Source organism: Rhipicephalus microplus, chromosome 3 (genome assembly GCF_043290135.1).
Source record: "Rhipicephalus microplus isolate Deutch F79 chromosome 3, USDA_Rmic, whole genome shotgun sequence".
NCBI lineage: Eukaryota > Metazoa > Arthropoda > Arachnida > Ixodida > Ixodidae > Rhipicephalus > Rhipicephalus microplus.
Genome location: NC_134702.1, coordinates 8117741 through 8138093, shown reverse-complemented (window position 1 = coordinate 8138093; position 20353 = coordinate 8117741). Strand labels below are relative to the sequence as shown.

General features: G+C 42.7%; 1 protein-coding gene across 5 annotated transcripts in view; it reads right to left on the bottom strand.

Moving 5' to 3' along the window:
* Nucleotides 1-20353, bottom strand: part of LOC119183235 (transducin-like enhancer protein 4) — a 63478-nt gene that overhangs the window by 26016 nt on the left and 17109 nt on the right. The window contains exons 2-14 of one of the 5 annotated variants that reach the window (XM_075888815.1): nt 19045-19209; nt 17952-17996; nt 17798-17860; nt 15642-15716; nt 14047-14076; nt 10216-10405; nt 9254-9270; nt 8548-8652; nt 8126-8167; nt 7575-7724; nt 6561-6687; nt 4478-4602; nt 2065-2150 (exon numbers count right to left, since the gene is read on the bottom strand). In XM_075888815.1, the coding sequence (XP_075744930.1) occupies nt 2065-2150; nt 4478-4602; nt 6561-6687; nt 7575-7724; nt 8126-8167; nt 8548-8652; nt 9254-9270; nt 10216-10405; nt 14047-14076; nt 15642-15716; nt 17798-17860; nt 17952-17996; nt 19045-19209 (1220 nt within the window). The remainder of the gene's footprint in view (nt 1-2064; nt 2151-4477; nt 4603-6560; nt 6688-7574; nt 7725-8125; nt 8168-8547; nt 8653-9253; nt 9271-10215; nt 10406-14046; nt 14077-15641; nt 15717-17797; nt 17861-17951; nt 17997-19044; nt 19210-20353) is intronic. The other 4 variants (XM_075888818.1, XM_075888816.1, XM_075888817.1 and 1 more) reach the window with 4 other exon arrangements.

Genomic DNA, 20353 nt, shown 5'->3' with positions numbered 1-20353 from the left:
GTATGGTGAGAAATAAAAAAACAGCCCGAGTACCTCCAGGCTAGTGCGAGTAGTACAGGTTTGGTTCAATTCGCCACCGAAGTGTGTTTCATTTTGAAATTCTTGGCTCAAGTTATGTGGGACACCCTGTAGATAGAGGCCACACAGGATTTTTAAGCATTCACCCCTCCTTGGTGTAACCATGTGGAATGAAATTTTGCAGCACAGCTGTTATGCTCTTTTTTACGCCATTATATGTTGACAAAACTCTGTCATCATCATGAATGGCCTCCACCTTTTCTGTACGTGCAACACGGCCTGTGCACGCTCCCTTGATCTTCTTCAGCTTCTGCTCCAAGTGATGAAAACTCTCTCGAGAGCCAATTTGACCGGCATGGAATGCAATAACTCAAATAGGCAACAGAAAGAGTACAAAGAGCAGAAAGAAGATAGAAAGACCAAGAAAAAATATACTTACTGAAATACAAAAGGATGCTCATCATCGAGGAAAAAAGTTAGTACAGAAAAAAAGGGCGTCAGTCTCCAATATTCTTCCTCGATGATGCAAGTATTATTGTACTTCAGTAAGCATGTACCAACTAGCCCAACAAAAAGTTTTATTAAGAAAACATACACAAGGAGAAAAAGAGATAAAACAGGCACTAAAAAGAGATAATAAAGAAGCAGAGAGCAAGACAGAAAAGGACAGAGAAAAAGAGCGAGAAACAAAATAGAAGAAAGCGATTTAAAAAAGTGCAAAAGAAATAGAAATAAACACAAAAATAAATAAATGAAAATAACAGAGACAATAAACAAACACAGAAAAAAAATGAAAAAAAAAAGATAGGGAAAAAATAAAGAGAAACTAGGAGGGCTGTGCAGCTATATTCTTTCAGGTTGGCACGGCTAGTGTGAAGCTGCCGAAACTTTTTTTCCTTTCATCAGAAATGTCAATTAGATGAGAGGTTTTTACCAGATGGTCCCACATGGCATCTAAATAAAAGGCTCTCATGAGCTTTCTCGGAGTCATGGGTGCATTGCAATATTGTGACAACATTGCTAAAAGGGGTTAAATATCTCCACTAATTTAGCACTTCAGAAAAACGGGTTGTTGGGCAAGTTGGTTCAACCTCTCAGTAGAATTTAGCGCAAAAAACTGAGCCGAAGAAAGAACCACACAAATGCAGCACCAAGATAATTTCGTACTGTGCTCCATTTCAATCTGCATGCATAGTGCTAGTTCCTGTCTATCGATAAATAAATAAACGAATAAATAAATAAATGAATCAATCAAAATAAATAACTACTGCCTGGCTTCTCAGGTGGTGGAGCATAACAAATCAAATGTACAAACATCTATTTGCCTATGGGACATCATTGCATTGCAACGCATCTGCCTCTGGCACCAATTCACTGTTTGATGAAATTTTAGTGGTGTCACGCAGATTACATATATGAAAACTATAAAAACCAGACAACCGCAACAACAACTCAAACTCCACTTTTCCTCATAATTTCATGAGACCAAGTCAACCCAACTGAAAAACAGATAGTCATTCCAGAGATTAGCCTCATATAACTCATTAATGTACTGTTAAAACAAAGAAGGAAGATCACTGCATGATGAGATGCTTGCAACACAAAGCAATAACTAAGATATTAATCTTTAATTGTACTATTTTAATACCATTCAGAGTACATTACCCAATTTCACAACAGAAATGTACCTAGATGTGTTCTTGAGAATGTATGATTTGCTTCTTCTTCATCTCTTGTGTTTGTAAATTTTGTGGTGCATGCGACAGTTGGTACGACACTCTGAAGGAAATGTATACTCGAAGACAAGTCCACAGATTTAGTGCAAATTTGACTTACAAAGGCATAGTTCCTGCAGCTACCCTCTGTGCATCAAAGCACGCTTCTGGTGAGGCACCGAAATTGAAGAAAGTCAGTCTTCATTATGAAAGTGGGAGGAGAACAAGATTCACTGATTCTCTATTACATATTACTTTTTTTTTACATGCACACTCGCATGTGGGCCACCGAATGCTTAGAGTAACTGAAGAAATTTAAATGTTCACTCACGGTTTTCCTCCAGGAATGGTGCCAAAATGAGGTGGTGGCCGCAACGAGGGATGCGCATCAAAGCCTGCAACCTGCGATAAGGACAACTGCAATTCAGCGTCGGTCAGTCATGCTTCCATGCAAGACACGGCCAACCCCACGACCAGGCAATGGCACCACTCCTTCCATTATTATGGCATGTCTTTTGCTTCCTATGTCAATTTCACACCTTGATTCATTATCAAACAGAAAAAGGAAGCAACTCTCCATCAGGCATGGCAGCAGCTATGTAAAGTGTGAAATGAAAGATATATCGTCACGCATGCACGCACACACACACACACACACATATATATATATATATATATAAAGTTCACTTGCTACATGACGCCACACAGGCTGATAAAAGGGTGTTTCACACTCGCCGCTTGGCTACAGATGGCGCTGACTGCCACTCCCACGTTTATATTCACATATAAAACCCACAAAAAGTGGGTGAGGGAAAGTCGCCGTGATAGCTCAGTGGTCAGGGCATCGAAAGCGTTATTCGAAGGTCGTAGGTTCGATTCCTGCTCACGGTAGGTTATTTTTTCCACCCACTTTTCTTTCTTATTTACATTACGTTCGTTCTAATAACTTCCCCTATACATTCCTGGGCATTATTGTCTGTTAGATCTCATTATTATTGTGTCAAAACACGGAAAAACGAGCCCTTAGGTATACACTTCTTTCCCTTTTTTTATATATATATATATATATATATATATATATATATATATATATAGAAACTCGGTTTCTTGTGCACATCCTTAAATGAACTAATAATGGTGGAAGTCTAGCATCACCATTTTCCCAGTTTAAGATTGAGAATGATGTCTTCAGCGCTAAAGTATTTATGATAAAGTATTCACATATCTATCTCTTTGTTATTACAAACTTGGGAAGGCGCATATAAAAGTGCGTTCGAAAGTGTAGCCTGAATGTAGCGCTAGAGAGCCCCTACATCATGCATCGAATTGCAATGAACTCATAAATATAGCTAGCTTTGGGTTTGTGTCCATTGCATTTCAGTGCATGATGCAGTGGCCATTCTCTAGTGCTGCATTTGAACACACTGCTATGCGCCTTTCGAAGCTTGTAATAACAAAGAGATAGAAATGTGAACACTTTAGCATAAATACTTCAGCGCTGAAGACATCATTCTCAATCTGAAATTATGGGCTGGCGTTACTTGCAAAACAAAGACCAATATAAATTACAGTAAAAGCTAAAGCTCACCATGCCCATATGCAGAAATTAAGAAGTAACGAAAAAACTTTGTTTAGCTCTCCTAAGACATCTTGCTGTTATTAAAGTTATTATAAATTTTAAGTATTCAAATTTGCCCACAACATTTAGATGTGGGTGGAACAAACTGTCTGTTAGCTGTAGTAAGCTATGCATAAGAGTTTGCTAGGACAACAAGAGCACTACCATTGGTTGTAGACATGTTTTCACATCTTACATAACATAATTTATTAACAGGTGATGAATCATGAGCCCACTTAATCTTATATAGAATGTACTTCAGTGAAGGCTGTTTCCCTCAGTTTGGATAGAAACGTTTGACTCAGAAAGCTTGTCTAAGCTATTTGCAGGCAAGTTGTACTCAGCATGATCTTGTCTTGGGGCGTCAGTTGGCATCACTGCAAGGGAAGGAGGAGAGTGCAAATGTGTATGGAGCGTGTCAGGGGTGCTAGTGTGTCTTGATGGGGGAAGCTTCCCCAATTACACCCTACTGCTGACTTACACGGTTGCATTTTCTCCTTACGCTCCACTAAAACAACAAACACAATCTCGTATGCCTCCATCATCGCCAGCACATTGCCTCATGTTGGAGCTAACCCACACTATAAACCAGCTTGGAGGCCATGGTTCTAGCACTGCAGTCACGAAAAAACTGTGTTTTCAATTCCAACAAGTTTAAAAAGATAATCAGTGCTTTCTGCTGCTTTGTTTTGAGAAAATTTTGTTACACAAATATTTTCTTTCATCCGCATATTTTTAAAGGCAATTTTATACCAACGTTTACTTCACACAACACGCAGCCAGATCATCCAATGTTTCCCATAACAGCTGTCTTTTCTGGTATCACTGTTCACAGACAATGGCTTCTTAGACACAGTGTGGGGTCGTAGGGACTGTAGCATGACCACCACTAATAGAGAGGTTACGAATTTGATTACCAGCTAATAAATTTAAAGAGGGCAGTGGTGCAGTATTAAATAAGGCACACCAAGACATTTCACCTTGCCGTGAAGCCTGAGTAAAATATATGTGCAAACAAAGGGTGTGAGACCGTATCTCTTTCTCTACAATAAGCTTGTGGTGCCAAACAAAGTCATGGAATGTCCAGCCATGGCCGGTTCATGGGGTGGCCGCTAAAGGTGCCCACCAGAGATCGCGAGTAGGAACTGAGCGCTGAGCTGTGCAGCTGAGGAAAGGCTGCAGGGTTAGCAGCTGCCAGATCAGCTGCAGCCAGTGCATGTGGTGCTCCAGCCAAAGGGTATGGGTAGGGACCTGCAACAACACAAGACTGGGATCAATGAGCGATTCCCTACAATGATACTACCCCTGCCTACTCCAGAGGCCCAAAAAAATAACAGTGCAAAAAAATGGAGTAGTTGATACAATGTTATTAACAGAGAATAAAGCACAAGTGAAACACACGAGGTGACAAAAAATAAAGAGAGACAAGGAAAGAAATGCTTTTGTTGCATTATTCCTTCAAAATATGACTTGTCAATGTTTTTTTGTTGTTGTTGTTGTGTTTCTTTCCCCTCTCCAAAAACCGTGAACCAACCAGCCCGTATAAATACAATCTTAGTGAAACAAAACAATTCCGATTGTGCCTATTTGCAGAAATCCTTAAATTTCTCTGGCATTGTAGATGCAATAAGACTGAATTGGCAAAGTTTGTTCATAGCTGTAAGAAGGCAGAGTGTGACTGAGACAAGGGACAAAGAACACACACAGTACACAAGAGCTTATACAGATATACACCTAAATAAAATCGTCAATAAATTCTTTCTTGGTCTCATTCAACATTATCAGCGACCATGCGTAGTGTGTGTTCATCTCTTGTCTTATTCACACTGAGACTCCTCGCAGATGCAAGGAAAGCCAGAAGCAAAACTGAGCCACAAGAATGCCGTAACATTACGAAAACTGAGGATTTCCTAAAATAAGCTACATATGTGTACAGGTACTAAAACTAACAATACTGTAGACTCTCTGTAAACTGAAGTCTGTTAAACGGAAATGAAACAATTATCTCTGATATGATTGGTTTTACTTGTATTCTGCACCCCTGTGTCATCTGTCAGTAAACAAAACTCCTGTTACAGTCAAACCCCGCTGCAACGAAACTGATGGGGCGCGGAAAAAATTTCGTTGAAGCGAAAATTTCGTTGTAGTGAAATAGAAAAAAATATCGCTGATATGAGCTAGCAAAACAGAGGAACGTTTATTCTCAGAATTCAAAAAATGTCCGTTGCTTCCTACTTTTTCCCAGCAGCGTCACGACGTGATTCTCATTCATGCATAGCTAGGCCACGGTAAAAAGCACTAAAACAACGCCTAAAACCGCTTTCGTGAACAAACCAAACAGTTGCATTAACTTGTTAACACCAGCAGCTGTCCACCGTCAAAAGTATCTGACAACGCCGAGATGGAGGCAGGGTATCGTGAAGCGGCGACTTTTGCATTATTCTATGCCATTCTTATCATCTATCACTCGCGGCTAGCTGATTTTGTTGGTAATGCGGACGAACAGCCACTCTGATTAGTTACCACACTGGCCAAGTGCGAACATAATGATAAGCATCGAAATTGGAAAAGGCATCGTGCCGCGGTTGCACTATAGTGCCTAAAAATGTTACTGGCAGTGTATTTCTAGACACTGTAGTTGCATCCAGCAGCTGCGAAAAAGAAACCATGAACTGAGCGATTGAGCTTCAGCTTCGGATCGTCTGCGGCTCAGAAGCAAGCCAGTGGCAAAGCAAAAGCAGGGCAGTCTCATTGCCATCGCTATCGAGCAATGGCGATGCCCAGTGCTTGCTGAACAGCGGTGGTATAGCGACGGTTTCTGTTGGTGCTAACGCATGTTTTAGACTTATTTCATGCATTTTCAGGCTCTGAAAATAGATAAAAAAATTAATGATTGCGTTTACTGCATAGCAGTAAGTATTTGAGCCTGGAATTGCATCGTAAAATTTCGTTGAAGCGGCATTCGTTGTAGTGGAGTTCGACTGTACATGGAACACATTTCCTGCGTCCCTTCAGGTTTTGTTTAATAAAAGTCTACTGTATTACTCTACACACAAGATTTTTAAGTCATGATAAGACTAAGGTAAACAACCTACAAATTGCAAATAAATAAATGTAAGAGTTACGTTACCATGTAAAAAGTTAAGTGCTAACTGTTAAAGGCCCTGCAACAAGCCACTGTGGCCACTTGTAAGAGAGCAATGTCTCACCAAGGGCAGCTGATTTGGAAGAGGAACCGGGCAGGGATGGCTTTGCTGTACCACTAGAGCCAGGAGTCGTAGAGCCCGAACTCGTGGGGGTTAATGATTTTGACACCGGGGTGGGAGATTTATCACCCTGAAGAAAAAAAAAAAGAATTGCAGACAGTTAGACACACTGCACAAAAGCCAGTTCCAGCGGGACGGCAAAACATGTAATGCCCATGAAATGCAAATAATGAGGTGTCCAATGTGCAAAGAGTGTTACATAAACAGGCATCGTAAGTTAACGCAAACAACAACAATGGTGCACAATGTAAAAGATAGCTGGCAAAACAACAATGGTGCACAATGTAAAAGATAGCTGGGCCAACAGGCTGCTTGTAATGAGCCTTTCTGTGTAAGGAACATCTAAGTGTATATTAAAAAAAAAATGCAATCTTAATCAGACCTCCATGCAAACTTCTTATAATATTGTTAATAACTTTTAGTACCTTTATATGTTAGAAGACAGACAATGCACATGCATTACTGGAAGATAGCGCTTGAATGGAGTAAATTCTAATTAGGTAATGCAGATTCACAGGGACAACATTCTTTTTGAAGTTATCCGGATTCAAACAATTAATCGACCCAAAGAAATGCACAAATATACATGTGTACCTGCACTGAAATGGCTGAACTTGAACAGTTGAGCAATCACAAAAGGCAAAGCAAACATATGTATGACATATGTAGTCACTTTTGTCAAAAGCAGATTGGTGGCACCTGTACAGTGTGGAAGGTAGAAAACTGCACTGAGGCGCACATATCAAATGAGTGTGGGCAGTTTTGGATATTCTCACATCTTATCAACTTCCTCTTGCCCGAACTAACTTATATTCTTGCTTAACTGGAGCAGCGAAACATTTTGATTCAATGAAAGAAGTTTTCGTGAGTATCCTACTTCTGAACATGAAAAGACTTCATCCGGCATTAAAAAATGCTTGCTCCAAAAAAACCTGACCAAATCAAGGCTTCCCTCACCAAGCCATCCTTTGTGGACTTTGAGGAGACAGGGGTACTACGGCTGGATGATGAGCCTGAGCGACTAGGTGGCCTCTCTCGCTTGATGGGGCGCTCACTGCCATTCTCTCGTGGTGACAAGCTTCCATTGTTAGCAGGAGACACAGGGTCCTGGAACATCACACAACACAAACTCAGTGGTCGAAGAGGCTCAAAGCAACAAAGGCAACTGAAACGATGCTCGGCCATATCCCCGGATTTTATGTGTACCTAATCTTAGGAACACTACCACCTATGCCTTAGGATTCCTACAGAAATCTTACAACTGCAGTTGTCAGAAGGACAAGTTCAGTGGTCCTCATTCATATAGCACCTGAATATTTCTATGCTATCTCCATTACCCGAAATCATTTAACACTGATAAATACGCAATTGAGATATAAACTGTGATTTCAAGCTTATAGGCATAATGCTACAGCCACTGAACCACAGAACTATTTCAACTAGTTCAATTACATTAAAGGCAATGGCACTCAGTAACCTCTGCCCTTTATATGCACCAAGATGCTCACCTCATTTGCAACATCAACTTCCTGGTTTTCATCATCGTTGTCCTGAAAATAAATATGGCATACTTCAGATATGAGAGTCTGCAGGAAGAACAAAATTTAAGAGAAAGAAAGTAAAGCATCACGAAGCCTAATTACGAGCTTTGGCCATGCAGCGAGCTGCTCTTATTCACTTTCTATTCAAAGAAGGAGCATCATGTGACTGGTGTTACGCTACAGGCTCAACATAGAATTTCCAAAGCAAGCAGTGGAGAAGGTGCACAGTTGTCTCTAATTTAATTCCCACACTCACAATAAAAACATAGACAGAACATGCATAGAAAAGAAGAAGTTCATGTCCGATTCCTGCTCAAGCTTTTGATTCCGTAAAAAAGACAGACATAAAACTGAACAAATAGCTGGCGCTTTACATGATAGTATCTTACATGAACAATGACATCGTGCTTGTCTTCTTTCCGTCGCTTCTTGTCAGATTCTGTGTCGGGTGTCCTTGTTCTCAACTTTGCATCACGTGGAGAAGGTGAATTTCTCTGTTTAAATGAAAAAAGTTTTTTAGACATACTGGGCTACCAGCACAGGAATATAAATGCACTATCCATATAAACATCCACTTGTTAGATGAATACATAGTAAATAATCATTACCATGTTGACAGTTTAGCACTCAAAGAGCCACTTTCTCATTTCATAGAACAAACTAACTATAGCTCAGGCCGACCTCTCTACCTTTCTGTAAGTAAATTCTCTCTCTCATGGAACAATTTATGATAGAGATGCCATGAAAAGTGATACACAAGCTCAGTATGGTGACATTATCTAAAACAGACACCCTAGCATAAAGCTTCAGAGCTTTTTCGTACCACTGACTTACAGAGGTCGCAAAACAAAGTTGGTTGGAAAGCAAACTGTCACGCAGGAGGTCGTAAACAGCTGCCTTTTAAAAAAAAGCAACTGCTGCGGCTCAGTTGCTTGGTGCTCAATATTTTGGCCACCTGACTACAGTTGCAGTCATAATACACCAATCAACCCATACATAACACACCCATAAACTCCCATTTACTAAAATTTCTTAGTTAAAAGAACAATCCTTCAAATACTGGCTCATAGCTTGAGCAGTGGGTATCACACTCACCCTATCGTCAGCAGTGGCTGTTGATCCAGGATGAAGTCCATATGAAAGTAAAGGACAAGACAAAAATTTAAATAAAAATGAGCGTCCAGTGTGGCAGTGACTTTAAAGCAGTATATCAAAGAAGCACCAGTTTAACAAGTAGCAGCTCCCACACAATCAATGTTAAAAGTTGCAGCCAATGCTGCTAACACCTCTTGCTTTCTTCTTCTGTGTAAGGAAACACGAACTCATTTTTATAATAATTTACAGTGATGGAGATGTCATGACAGCGATGGTCATTGGTATACAAAACCAAGATATACAATGGCTACAGAATGAAGGTATTTCCTCCTGATAGTGCCTCTGTTTTTATTCCTTAAACTGATAGAAAAGTGAAAAGCTAAGTTTATGGAAACAAGATAAGTATTCTTTAAGAACTCTATTCTAGTCAATTAAGCCACTGTAGGTTCATTAGCAAGAAATTTATGTAATTAAGATTATGAAAATTCTTTAGGTACTTTATTGTAGTTGGATTTTGCCATTGCAGGCTCATTATAGTATGGAATGAAACGGATGTCATATTCAAAGCGTCCCTCTTGAATTTCATGCCAATATCTCAGCACCTGAACATTGTTGTGTCACTGATCTCAACATTATTTTTTTTCGTGCTTTTGACAAATTGGTTCAATAACATTTTATAAAGCTTGCTATCTGAAACCTCTTGCTTCGTTAGAGCACAATGTAATGTTTTCACTCATGAAAATTATGTAAGCCCCAACAAACCCCGTCGAAATATGTGACGTTGCTGCACGTTGGTGCAGGAATACCAAGGTTGTGGTGCCACATGTATGATCCATTGGTGCATTTCATCGCTCACCCAGCATGTTCCTGTAAAACTGGTGCTTCCAGAATTATGGCAGGGCAATTAACTAATCAGAGAGAAATTGCTTTTCTGTGCAAAACCAGTGGCTCAGCGTATGCACCTTGCGCAGCAGCAGCTGCTGCAGCAGCCCGCTTGTCGTGCTCCTTGAGTGCGGCCACGGGCGCCAGGCCCGAGGAGAGAGCGAGCAGGCTGGCCGCACTGTTGGGCGGCCCTAGGGCCAATGCATGTGGCATCAGCGGACCCATGGCACCAGGGCCCCCATGCGCGAGCTGCTGAGCCTGCATCTGTTGCTGCAGGGGAGAAAAAGAAACGCACGGAAGGAGGGATCAAATCATTAATAAATTTGCAAAGTGTAAGCTATGGCAACTTAATGCCATTATGATTTTGGCAAACACTGTTAGTATTAATATATGCAATTGTATAATTTACAAGAGCCAATCTATAAGTGATGCTTCTAACACAGCAAATTCTCTTCAGTGGCCATTTCTATCTCATATCATAAACAGCCATCAAATAGCTCCCGTTTATCCAAAAACGTTATGTAATCACTCTTTTTTATTTTCCCCAGTAACTGCCGATGAAGAACGCTCCGCGGTATTAGCTCTAAGGGACACCAGCACTGGTTTAGAATACATTTCTGTCTTCCATTCAAAACATATCGCACCTTTAACATCTGAGACACTTAGTACTACATATAAGTAATCATATTTTCAGAATTGGTATTTTTCCATGTTCACTAAAAAAAGCTGATATTATTGCGATAGTTATTAAGAAAGGCCATAAATCTGAAGTGTCTATTTATATTCCTAGTTCTGTTTGTTCAATTAGCAAAATTGTTGAAAATTTGTTTTCTAAGCAGTTCATTGCTTATATAAAAAATTTAGTTTGTCAAGTCACAATCACTTTACAGTTTGATCTGGGCACTGAAAATTCTAATAACGTAATAGATATATAATCTTTAACTACCTACATTCATCCCTTGTTTGACAATGGTAACTTTGTGGCGGTAAGTTCATTGGGACTTTACTGAGGTATCGATATGATATCACTATTCATACAGCACATCACTACTTACACAGCTTCTCATTTCTAATCTTGAATCATTTGTGCTATAATTAGTTTAGCTAGCTGTATATAGTTACCATACTAGGCCACTGTTTCTTAATTAGATATTATTTGTATTTTATACATGTTCTTGTTCTTGGTTCACTAATTTACTTTTTTATTGATTCTCGTTAAGTATTATTTATGATCCAACTGCAGTCTTCTACTATGGGACCCCATCTGTTCCTGTTTCGCAATTCAATGTACACTTATATAACAAACTGACTTTGACTAAATAGTTGCAAGAAGTATAACACTAAGATTACATATAGGCATTGATGGTTACTTTATGGTTCAGTCTTTGTCTTTGTTGGGTGCATACATTTCATTTAGGCTCTAAATTGCTATGGAAATCAAGAGGCTCAAGAAAAATTTAAGCACCATGTTCACTACTATCTCCCTAACTCCACACACCCAATACAGATATTGCAACCTAAACAGATGAATTAAAAATTATATCTCAATAAGCTTGTCACCACTGAAAAAATAAAAACTACAATGTTTATCATCACAAAGCAACACACAGACTCTGCAGATATGACATGTAGTAGTTGGGTGCTTTCGCCTAAATACATTCTGCGGGAGTAGCAAAAAGCCTAAGTACACCACCTCCCTCCATCCCCCCCTTACAACTCAGCAAAAAAAAAAAAATACTGTTGCTGCTCGATTTCACCCATCACTATGTACTGTAGCACGCAGTGTAAGTTTAAACATAGCCACTGAGCCACCACGGCGCCAGATGTGCAAAAGCCTATTGCACAAGTTCATCGTGTCAGATATTGACATATCTAAGCATGATGTGCGAACTTCGCCCTGCATTTGATACGGTAGAAATTATCATATCTTCTTGTACGGCCACATTACACAGTTGCAACAGAGTGTCACTGCATTGATGGTGTTTTTTCTTTTTCTTTAGCTCTTTCATTCACCATTCTTAATGACTTTTCCTAAAAATAACGGAATAATACAGAAAGAAAAGTGCCTCGTATGATCTCAACTTTTTATAAATGAAAATTTTCATTGAAATGCTCTAGTTCTATTCCAATCCTTTAGCAGGGGTGCAACAGCCGAAATACAATTTGGAGCAATTTTTGGAGCAGCAAAATGTTACTTTTGGAGCACTAAGATTCAAGTTTGAGCAGGTTCGGTGAAAAAAAAAAAACATACATTTTTTTACCATAAAATACCAAATTTGAAGCAGTATAAATAAGAAGGTCTACATTTTTAAATAAAAATATGTATAAATCATTCAACGACATCTAAATCGTGCAGTGTGAACGTGAGCACTGCTGTTTCAATGAAAGTAGTATTTTGAGCCACCGCATTGAGCAAGCAGTGATGAAGTCAATATTAGCATTTGCTGCGCCTGTCAAGTCATTTGACAGTCTCTGCGAATTTATATATGGATCTGCCAAGCTCGCGACCTTGAAGTTTGGGAGGCTTGTAAAGCCAAGGAGTAGGGGTGGAAAAAAGAAAACTGGTGCACAATTTAGTTTTTTTTTTGGGGGGGGGGGGGGAGCTGAAATGTCATACACTGTTTCACATAATTGCCAGTAGCTTATTTAGACGTCAGTTATAATACTGGCACTCAGAATTATACGGCGTACAAACTCACGAGCAGCCTAGCAAAATGTTCAGTGTCCTGTGAATAGCGCTAACAGCACCTTGAAAACTCAATATTCTTTTCCGCTGGGCACCGGTGTACTGCGGCGAAGGTAGCTTGAGCAGCATTCTCTGCACGCATTAGAACCAGAGCCAAAAAATTTTCTAACCGCTCCCCCCCCCCCCCATTTCTCACCTTTTTCTCTTCTTTCACAGGGGCGGGGGGAGAGGGGGACGGGTTTATGCGCTGTTTCGGCTCCCTTTCAAAGCGCGTTCGACCATGTAAAGTTACAAAGCGTGCGCCCGTTTGCCCGGCGACGGTACCGGTATCGACGCCATGACCATGGCCGGAACAACTTGTGTGTCACTGCTAAGGCAATCGACATGCTCGCATGCTCGCTGGTGTTGGCAGCATGTTGAACTTGTTCACGCGAAAAAAAAAAAAAAACGCTGCACACGATTCCAGCTTGAGTTCCTAACAAGCCATAGCCGCGTTTTCAGGCTAGAAAATTCGCATTTCCCTCGAAGCATTGGTGGATACAGCAATGCATTTTCGCCCCAAAGTTCTGTCGTCCCCCCCGATGGATATCCGCTGCGGTCAACGTACCGATGGGCGCGCATCATTGTTACCTTATCTGGTCATATTTTAAGTACATTATAGGCACTATAGTTGGGGTCTGCACGCTTTGACGGATGGCGCAACTTGCAGGTGGCCGACGTGGCCTGCATTTCTCGTCGAAATTAGCGCACCTGAGAAAAATTTGAGGCTGGCTGGGCATTTTGGCGCAGCGTGGCGCAAGTTCAGCAAATTTCACGGTTTTGGCGCAGCTCGGCGCAACAGCCTGAAATTGTATCAAATTGACGCAGCTGTTGCACCCCTGCTTTAGCTGGGTGGGCGACTTCGATTCAAAAAGAGAGCTATTTCTCGTTTTTTTTTTTTTACTTTTCTCTCCCTGAGATGCGTAGTGCACGCTGTTTAACTAGGTTCTACCGTTTTAATCTGCCCCAATAATCCAGCACCGGTGCAATCCCAACTGGACAGCGCGCCCCACTGAGCGGTTCGATCCCAGCGGAGGCAACGTTATCCCATTCATGCGGCGGAGAGCAGGAGGCATCGTTGAAAGAGAGGGCCTCGCGAACAGGAACCGCAACGCTTCTCCCCCCGCCCTCTGCTAGGGAAGAGAAAATGGGAGGCGGTAAAGAGTGGAGGAGCCCTCCTACTCACCATGAGGTGCGCCAGGCCGGTGTGCTGCTGCTGAAAAGAGACCAACACGCCGGTCACCACGCAGCACACTCTCTTCTCGCGGGCGTCTCGATTAAGCGCTCGCCGCCGGCCGCGCGGATAATTAAATCGGCCGCGTCGGAAGAGGAGGCGAAGGGCGCCAGCAGACAAGCCGCGTAATGAGCACTCGCCGCCGCCGGGGGCGATCGATGCCTCCCCGACCGCCACCGGCGGATTAGCACGCCGACTCCCCCTCCACACCTCCGCCGCCGCAACCGCTATTGCGCAAGGCTCCCCCCCCCCCCCCCCCCTTTCACCGCGGGTCGCCCCTGCCAACCTCGCGGGGCCGGTAATCGCACACGCGCACCGTTTCCCCATGCGGGGCTAAAAGCGCCTTCACCGAGGTGGAGGAGGAGGGTAGGTCGGGCACTGGCAACTCCGCGTACATCGACAAGCGGGAGCGCGGCGAGGCGATGTCAATGGAACAACCGAGCAAGTTCCCCCACCTCTACACTCGCCCCATTTCCGCCGAATTTATCCGCCGGAGACACGAGCGAGAGGGCATCGGGGCTGCGGGGACGTAGGCTCTTTCAAAGTACTGCACCCTCAAGTTTGATCTCGCTATAGACAGGGGGTTGCGTACTGCGGCCGCGCACGCCGCTTTCAACAAGGGTGTCAAGGATAGCTGCTTGTCAGAGCTATACGCATGGGAGACACGGTACGTCACTCATTACGGCGTGTTAGTGAACTGATTAAGCGTAATTGCCTCTCTACTACTCCGGCAGAGAGCTGATCGTCGCAGAATTACAAGAGTAAAATTTAGAAATGAGGAGACACAAACACAATTGGTTGTGATTGGACGCAATTCGTAGTCATTTAATGTCGTCAACTAAGTTTCGATCAATTGGTAGAGCGTCGGACGCTTAATTCGGTGGTTGTGGGCTCAAATCACTCCGAAAAAAAAAGGCTGCTTTCTCGTTTACATTTATTCATTTCAATGTATGTCATAATTATCACACCACAGCTTTTAAAAACAAACAACGTCTCCTATACTTTCCTTGGCATAATTGTCTGTTAGATTTATTTGGCTGTGTCTACCAAAATAAACGAACCCCTCACAAAAAAAAAGAGAAAAGCTCAAGGGGGTTTTGAAAGTACGTCCTGCGCGTGCTGCACTTGCGGTTTCGTTTCTAGTTACGCAATAAACGGTTTAAGCTTGCGCATTATCAGGACAATACACGCAATCTTAGCAACGCATGCGGAATAACTTTACCCCTCCTTCTCCACGACAAAAATGAAGGAAATAAACATAAAAAACACTGAAACTTCGTATATTGTGATAAGAAAGGTCGTGACATGCAACAAACATCGTTTATGTTTAAAAATGAAAAAAAAAAAACTCACCACAAACTGTTAGAAATTATTAAAACATAACGCTCATTTTTCACAAGGTAATCAAATGCACGAAACCAATAAAAATGCAAGAAATTTACCTCACTCCTTCTGCCACTTGTGAGTTAATTATGCTAGTGATTTTCTGGACTTTTAAGCCAGGGAATCGACTGCCACTTATCGGCGCGCGTAAACCACTCACGTACCCCGATAATGGCGTTGAGTTCAGTCATGGTGACTTGCTTGGCTCGTTCCACGGCTGTCGCGACTTGCTGTTGATGCTGCGTTGCAGAGAACGTCTGAATCATCAAATGGAAATGCACTGCACCAATATGACTGCCGTCCAATGAGGCCGAGCTACCACTCGCTGGTGCCAGCCAAGCTCACAACCGCCAGCCAACACATCACAGATTCCAGAAAAGATCAGGCACTTGTCGACCACAGAGAATGGAGGGAAGGGGGGCGGGGTTAAATCCACTTGATTTTCAGTTTTGTTGTGTATGTATACACGAACACATACAAACGCACACACAATACATAATGGTTAACACTTCCCACCTTCAAAAAATTAAAGAGGCCTTGAAACACTTTTTCAAGTAACCATTCAATGGATTCACTAAAAGAGCTCATTGCCTCACGAATTCAATGCCGCAAAAATTTTAAGAATCCGTCCAGTGCGAGTGGAGTTATAAAAATTTGTTGCACGCTGCATTTGCGTTATATTTTTTTCTCGTCCCGGCGAAAGAGCTGGAGGCTGCAGGGAGGGATGACAGGGGCAAAGAAAATACATCATGCGCGTCTCGTTGACCTTCAGCACTTTTTTTTTCTACGAATACGCAGTTTTTTTTTTTTTTTTTTTTCAGGGTGATCGCTCATGCACTCGAGGACAAGTCGCGGCCTCCCGCGGCGATCTCTGTTAGGAACGAGCGCGCCAAGTTCAAATCAGCCAATGACGGTTAGATGGCCTTCTACGCGGAATGTTTGAGCGTTTTCCGTCATTTCTCGAGAGAAGAGAAAGCAATTTTTAGCAGACTTTGATAATTTATTGTGAACTTCAGGCCGCGTGGTGAATATCTGGCTCGCGTGTTCTCAGATGCCTCTACTACCGATCGGCAGCGTTTTCTCACCATGCTCAAAAAGTGTTGCAGAGCCCCTTTAAGGCCGCTTGGGGCGCCAAGCCTGGAGGAAGGGTCGAGCCATGGGCCGCCTTTTCTTTTTCTGTACTTCTCTATTTTTCTTTTTTTTTCATTTCTAATTACTTCTTCCTCACTCTTAACATATTTCTCGCTCTATTTTTTGTTCGTTCTCTCACTTGCTTTCTCTTGTTTTTTTTTATTTATATATGTGGCTTTGCCTCCGTTACGCCAAGCACACTATATTTTTTTTCGATGATGATAAGCACTTGAAGAACAAGAGGAAGAACACTTCTCGTCCACAAACGTGGCGCGCTCGATGTGCTACGCCAAGTAACCACGACAGCATCCGACAGCCCCCCCCCCCCCCCCAAGTACCCCGCTTTTAAAAAAACAATAACGAGTACTGTTCACGAAAGGTTTGCGATGCAATGGCAACAATTGCCCACATACTATGGGAGTGCTGGAGTTTAAGAGGACACAACAGACAGAAACCACGAAGAGGCCATCTTGAATCGCAGGGCACGCTTGGAGGAGGCTCTGCTGACCAATGCGTTAGTCTATAGAACAACTGCGGGCCGTCCAGCGAGCCAAGGAAGACGCCCGAGCCCAAGGGCCGGGGTCTATGCCTATAGGCCGGGGCTGAGGCGCGCACGAAATGAACTTCACTGAACATTATTAATAAAGTTCTTTCTTAGTCTTCTACGCCTCTGTTCGTGACCTATGCATGCGGACTGAGCAATAAACACATATATATCTGCTAGCCTCCCACACGGATGCTATATGCAGCCACGGCGGCGACGAACCAGGTATTTTTTTTTTACAATAGCTGCATTCTGCTAATATTTTGTGGGTAAATATATGCTGCTCGCCTGTTTTACCCAAAGCAAGGCTAACACTATACAGTGGACAGTAAAGCGCGCGCCCAAGTTCATTCATGTCGGTAGTGCTGTGCAAATGAATAGAGGCATTTTATACAATTACACACCATCAAACAACCGCAATTTTGATCAGTTAGATGCATCCAAAATTGTATGTTGTGGCATTACGATACAGCAGTACAAATACATTTTGAGTTACTCTTACGTGTAATCGTGTGAGATACTTCCAATTCTGGCAGCCAGAAGAGTCACGCCACCTTAACCAATCCCTAAAACGGATCCCCGGATGCCGTGGATATTTGAACGGCAGGGGCCGTTTTATCGATTCGAAAACCTGAATGAACTAACCTCTTGAGAAAGGAATGGCAGGATCTGGGCGATGATGGCGTTCAACCGCTTGGCCACCTCAGTCTGCAGAAAAAAAAAATCCAACATTTGTTTTAACTGCAATATTTTTTGATAATTCGCGGGCGCTAGATAGTCATAGAAAGGCACCGCTTACCTGCTTGTGCATTTCGACATTCAGACCATACGACATCTCGTAGTACTGCCGAAAAGAAGAGAACACATGGGTTAAAGGAAAGCTCATTCCTTCATTTTTCAATCTTTATTCAAATCCTATAACCCTACCCGAACTAGCCTACAAACGAAGCCTTCATTAGAGTGCACAAAGTACTCTTAATTACCAAGAACATCTTACGAGCAATGAGGGCGCACATTTTCCTTTCCAGAAAACACGTCTCGTTTGAGTCACGCGTTTCGGCAAATTTCACTTGAAACTATGAAGCTTTCATTGCAGTTCCCAGTTCTTGCACCTGCCTGCAAGATTCGAATACATATACCTATAAATGAAACAAGCCCCAGCTCATTCGTCACCCACGATATTTGAAGGACGCATGCAGCCCATCCTTTTCTTGGAGGGCGCGCGATGCAACGGCTTCCACAGCCACGACCGCTCACTGCCAAGGCGAACGAAACGCTTGAAGAACCCTGTCGTTTCTCTGAGCAGCCACTGTTAGTCACAACCAATGTGTAAGAATAAGAAGTACGTACAAAAGTACAACAAACGTTTTCTTATTTGCACGCGATTTCAAACTTGCAGGTGTGCATATAAATAAGACCTTCCTACATACTACCCCCACCCTTCAAAATCCCCTTATGCGAAGGTGCGAAGTCTGCCCCACAATTACACTTAGTCAGACTTGTCCAGCAATTACAGCCGGGTTAATGCCTTGCAGATTTTTTGACAATAATCCTGATGTCTTATTCCAAGAAATACTCACTTCCCATCTTCAACTCAACTCCCGGAAAGTCAAGGAATAAAGGCAAAGGTCATTGCGAGAGGCAAGTCATCGCTTCATTTTCATTTTTGTTTTTCATACATTATAAAAAAAAGACTCGAGCCCGGTATAAGGGGTGATCCAGTAAAACCTTGGTCCCCTGCGCACGCCCATGATTCCCTTCAATCTACTCAGCATACACCGAATGAAAAGAGACCTCTCGACTTATTCTCGTTCTCTCTTGAACCTTCCTTTAACGAAGGACGCGCTGTGTGCGGTGAGCAGGATTTATAAATGTCGACGGGCATCACTCACCATGACATAGTGCCTCTGCATCTCGGTCTTCTCGCTGGCCAACTTCTCGCACTCGAGCTTGAGGCTGTGGTACTGCGCCTGGAGAAAGTTGAACTCCTCTTTGATGCGGTCGCACGTCTCGGATACGGTAAACTTGAATGGCTGGCCCGCCTGCGCCGGAGGTCCCTGCGCACGAAACGTGCGGGGCCGATAAATATTTCCATCCATACACCGTACTACACGCAGAGCATTGTCGCGCGAAACATGCGCGTACCACGTTGTATACGTCAGTCCGAACAGTACATGCCCTCAAAAAGGCAAAAAGTGCTAGGGCGCATACAGGCGCCACTCCGCTATGAGCTGGACCATTGTGTGGCAAGACGGAACTGAATTCTAGCGCTCTGTGTGCTATGCCCATGTCTTCGTCGAAATGAAGACGAGAGTGAGCAAAGCTTTAATGTCACATTTCTCGTGAAATTTCCTAAGAAATCTGCACATCGAATGTTGCAAAGCCTGCAGGAAGGATGTCGATAGCCGGCGCGACGCGTTGGCACTAACCTCTCTTTATATACATTTAATAATAAAGGGAAAAAACTGCGCACAGATGGGTGCAGTACTTTAACAACGACGATGATGCAAGATCGGGATGTTTCTTACTTCACAAAGAGACGAAATTAAGCGATTTTTAAAATTAAAACTGCGAACTGCGGTCGTGGAGCTCAGAGGAGTGCATTTAAGAAATGTGAGAATTCAAAGGGAAGCTAAATCGACTCGCAAAGGAGCATTCATTTTAAGGTGACCACGCTAAATATATAGGAAAGTTCGCGCTAACTAGAACGACCTTAAAGTGGCCCAGCAACACTTTTTTAGCATGGTCAGAAAACACTGCCGATCGGTAGTAGAGGCTCCCGACAACACGCGAGCCAAATATTATAGCACAGCACGCGGGCTGGAATTCACAATAAATCATCACAAAAATAGCTTCCTCTTCTCTCAACAAATTACAGAATAAGCCTAAAATTCACTCGTAGTAAGGCTATCTATCAACCATTAGCTGATTTGAACATGGCGCGCTCGGTTGTTACAGAGCTCGCCGCGAGAGGCCGCCACTTGTCTACGCGAAAGAGCGCGATCGCACTGAAAAAGCCGCGTATACCCATATTGAACCACGTTCGATAGCGGATATATTATTCAATATTACAGATATTCATTCACACCTCAGATGCGTTTTAGGTCGCGAATCGCTACTAGGGAGTCGATAGCTACTCGTTGATGCAAAAATCTTAACATAAGTAAATTTGATGTCGGTGCTCCCTTAAGAAATATAATG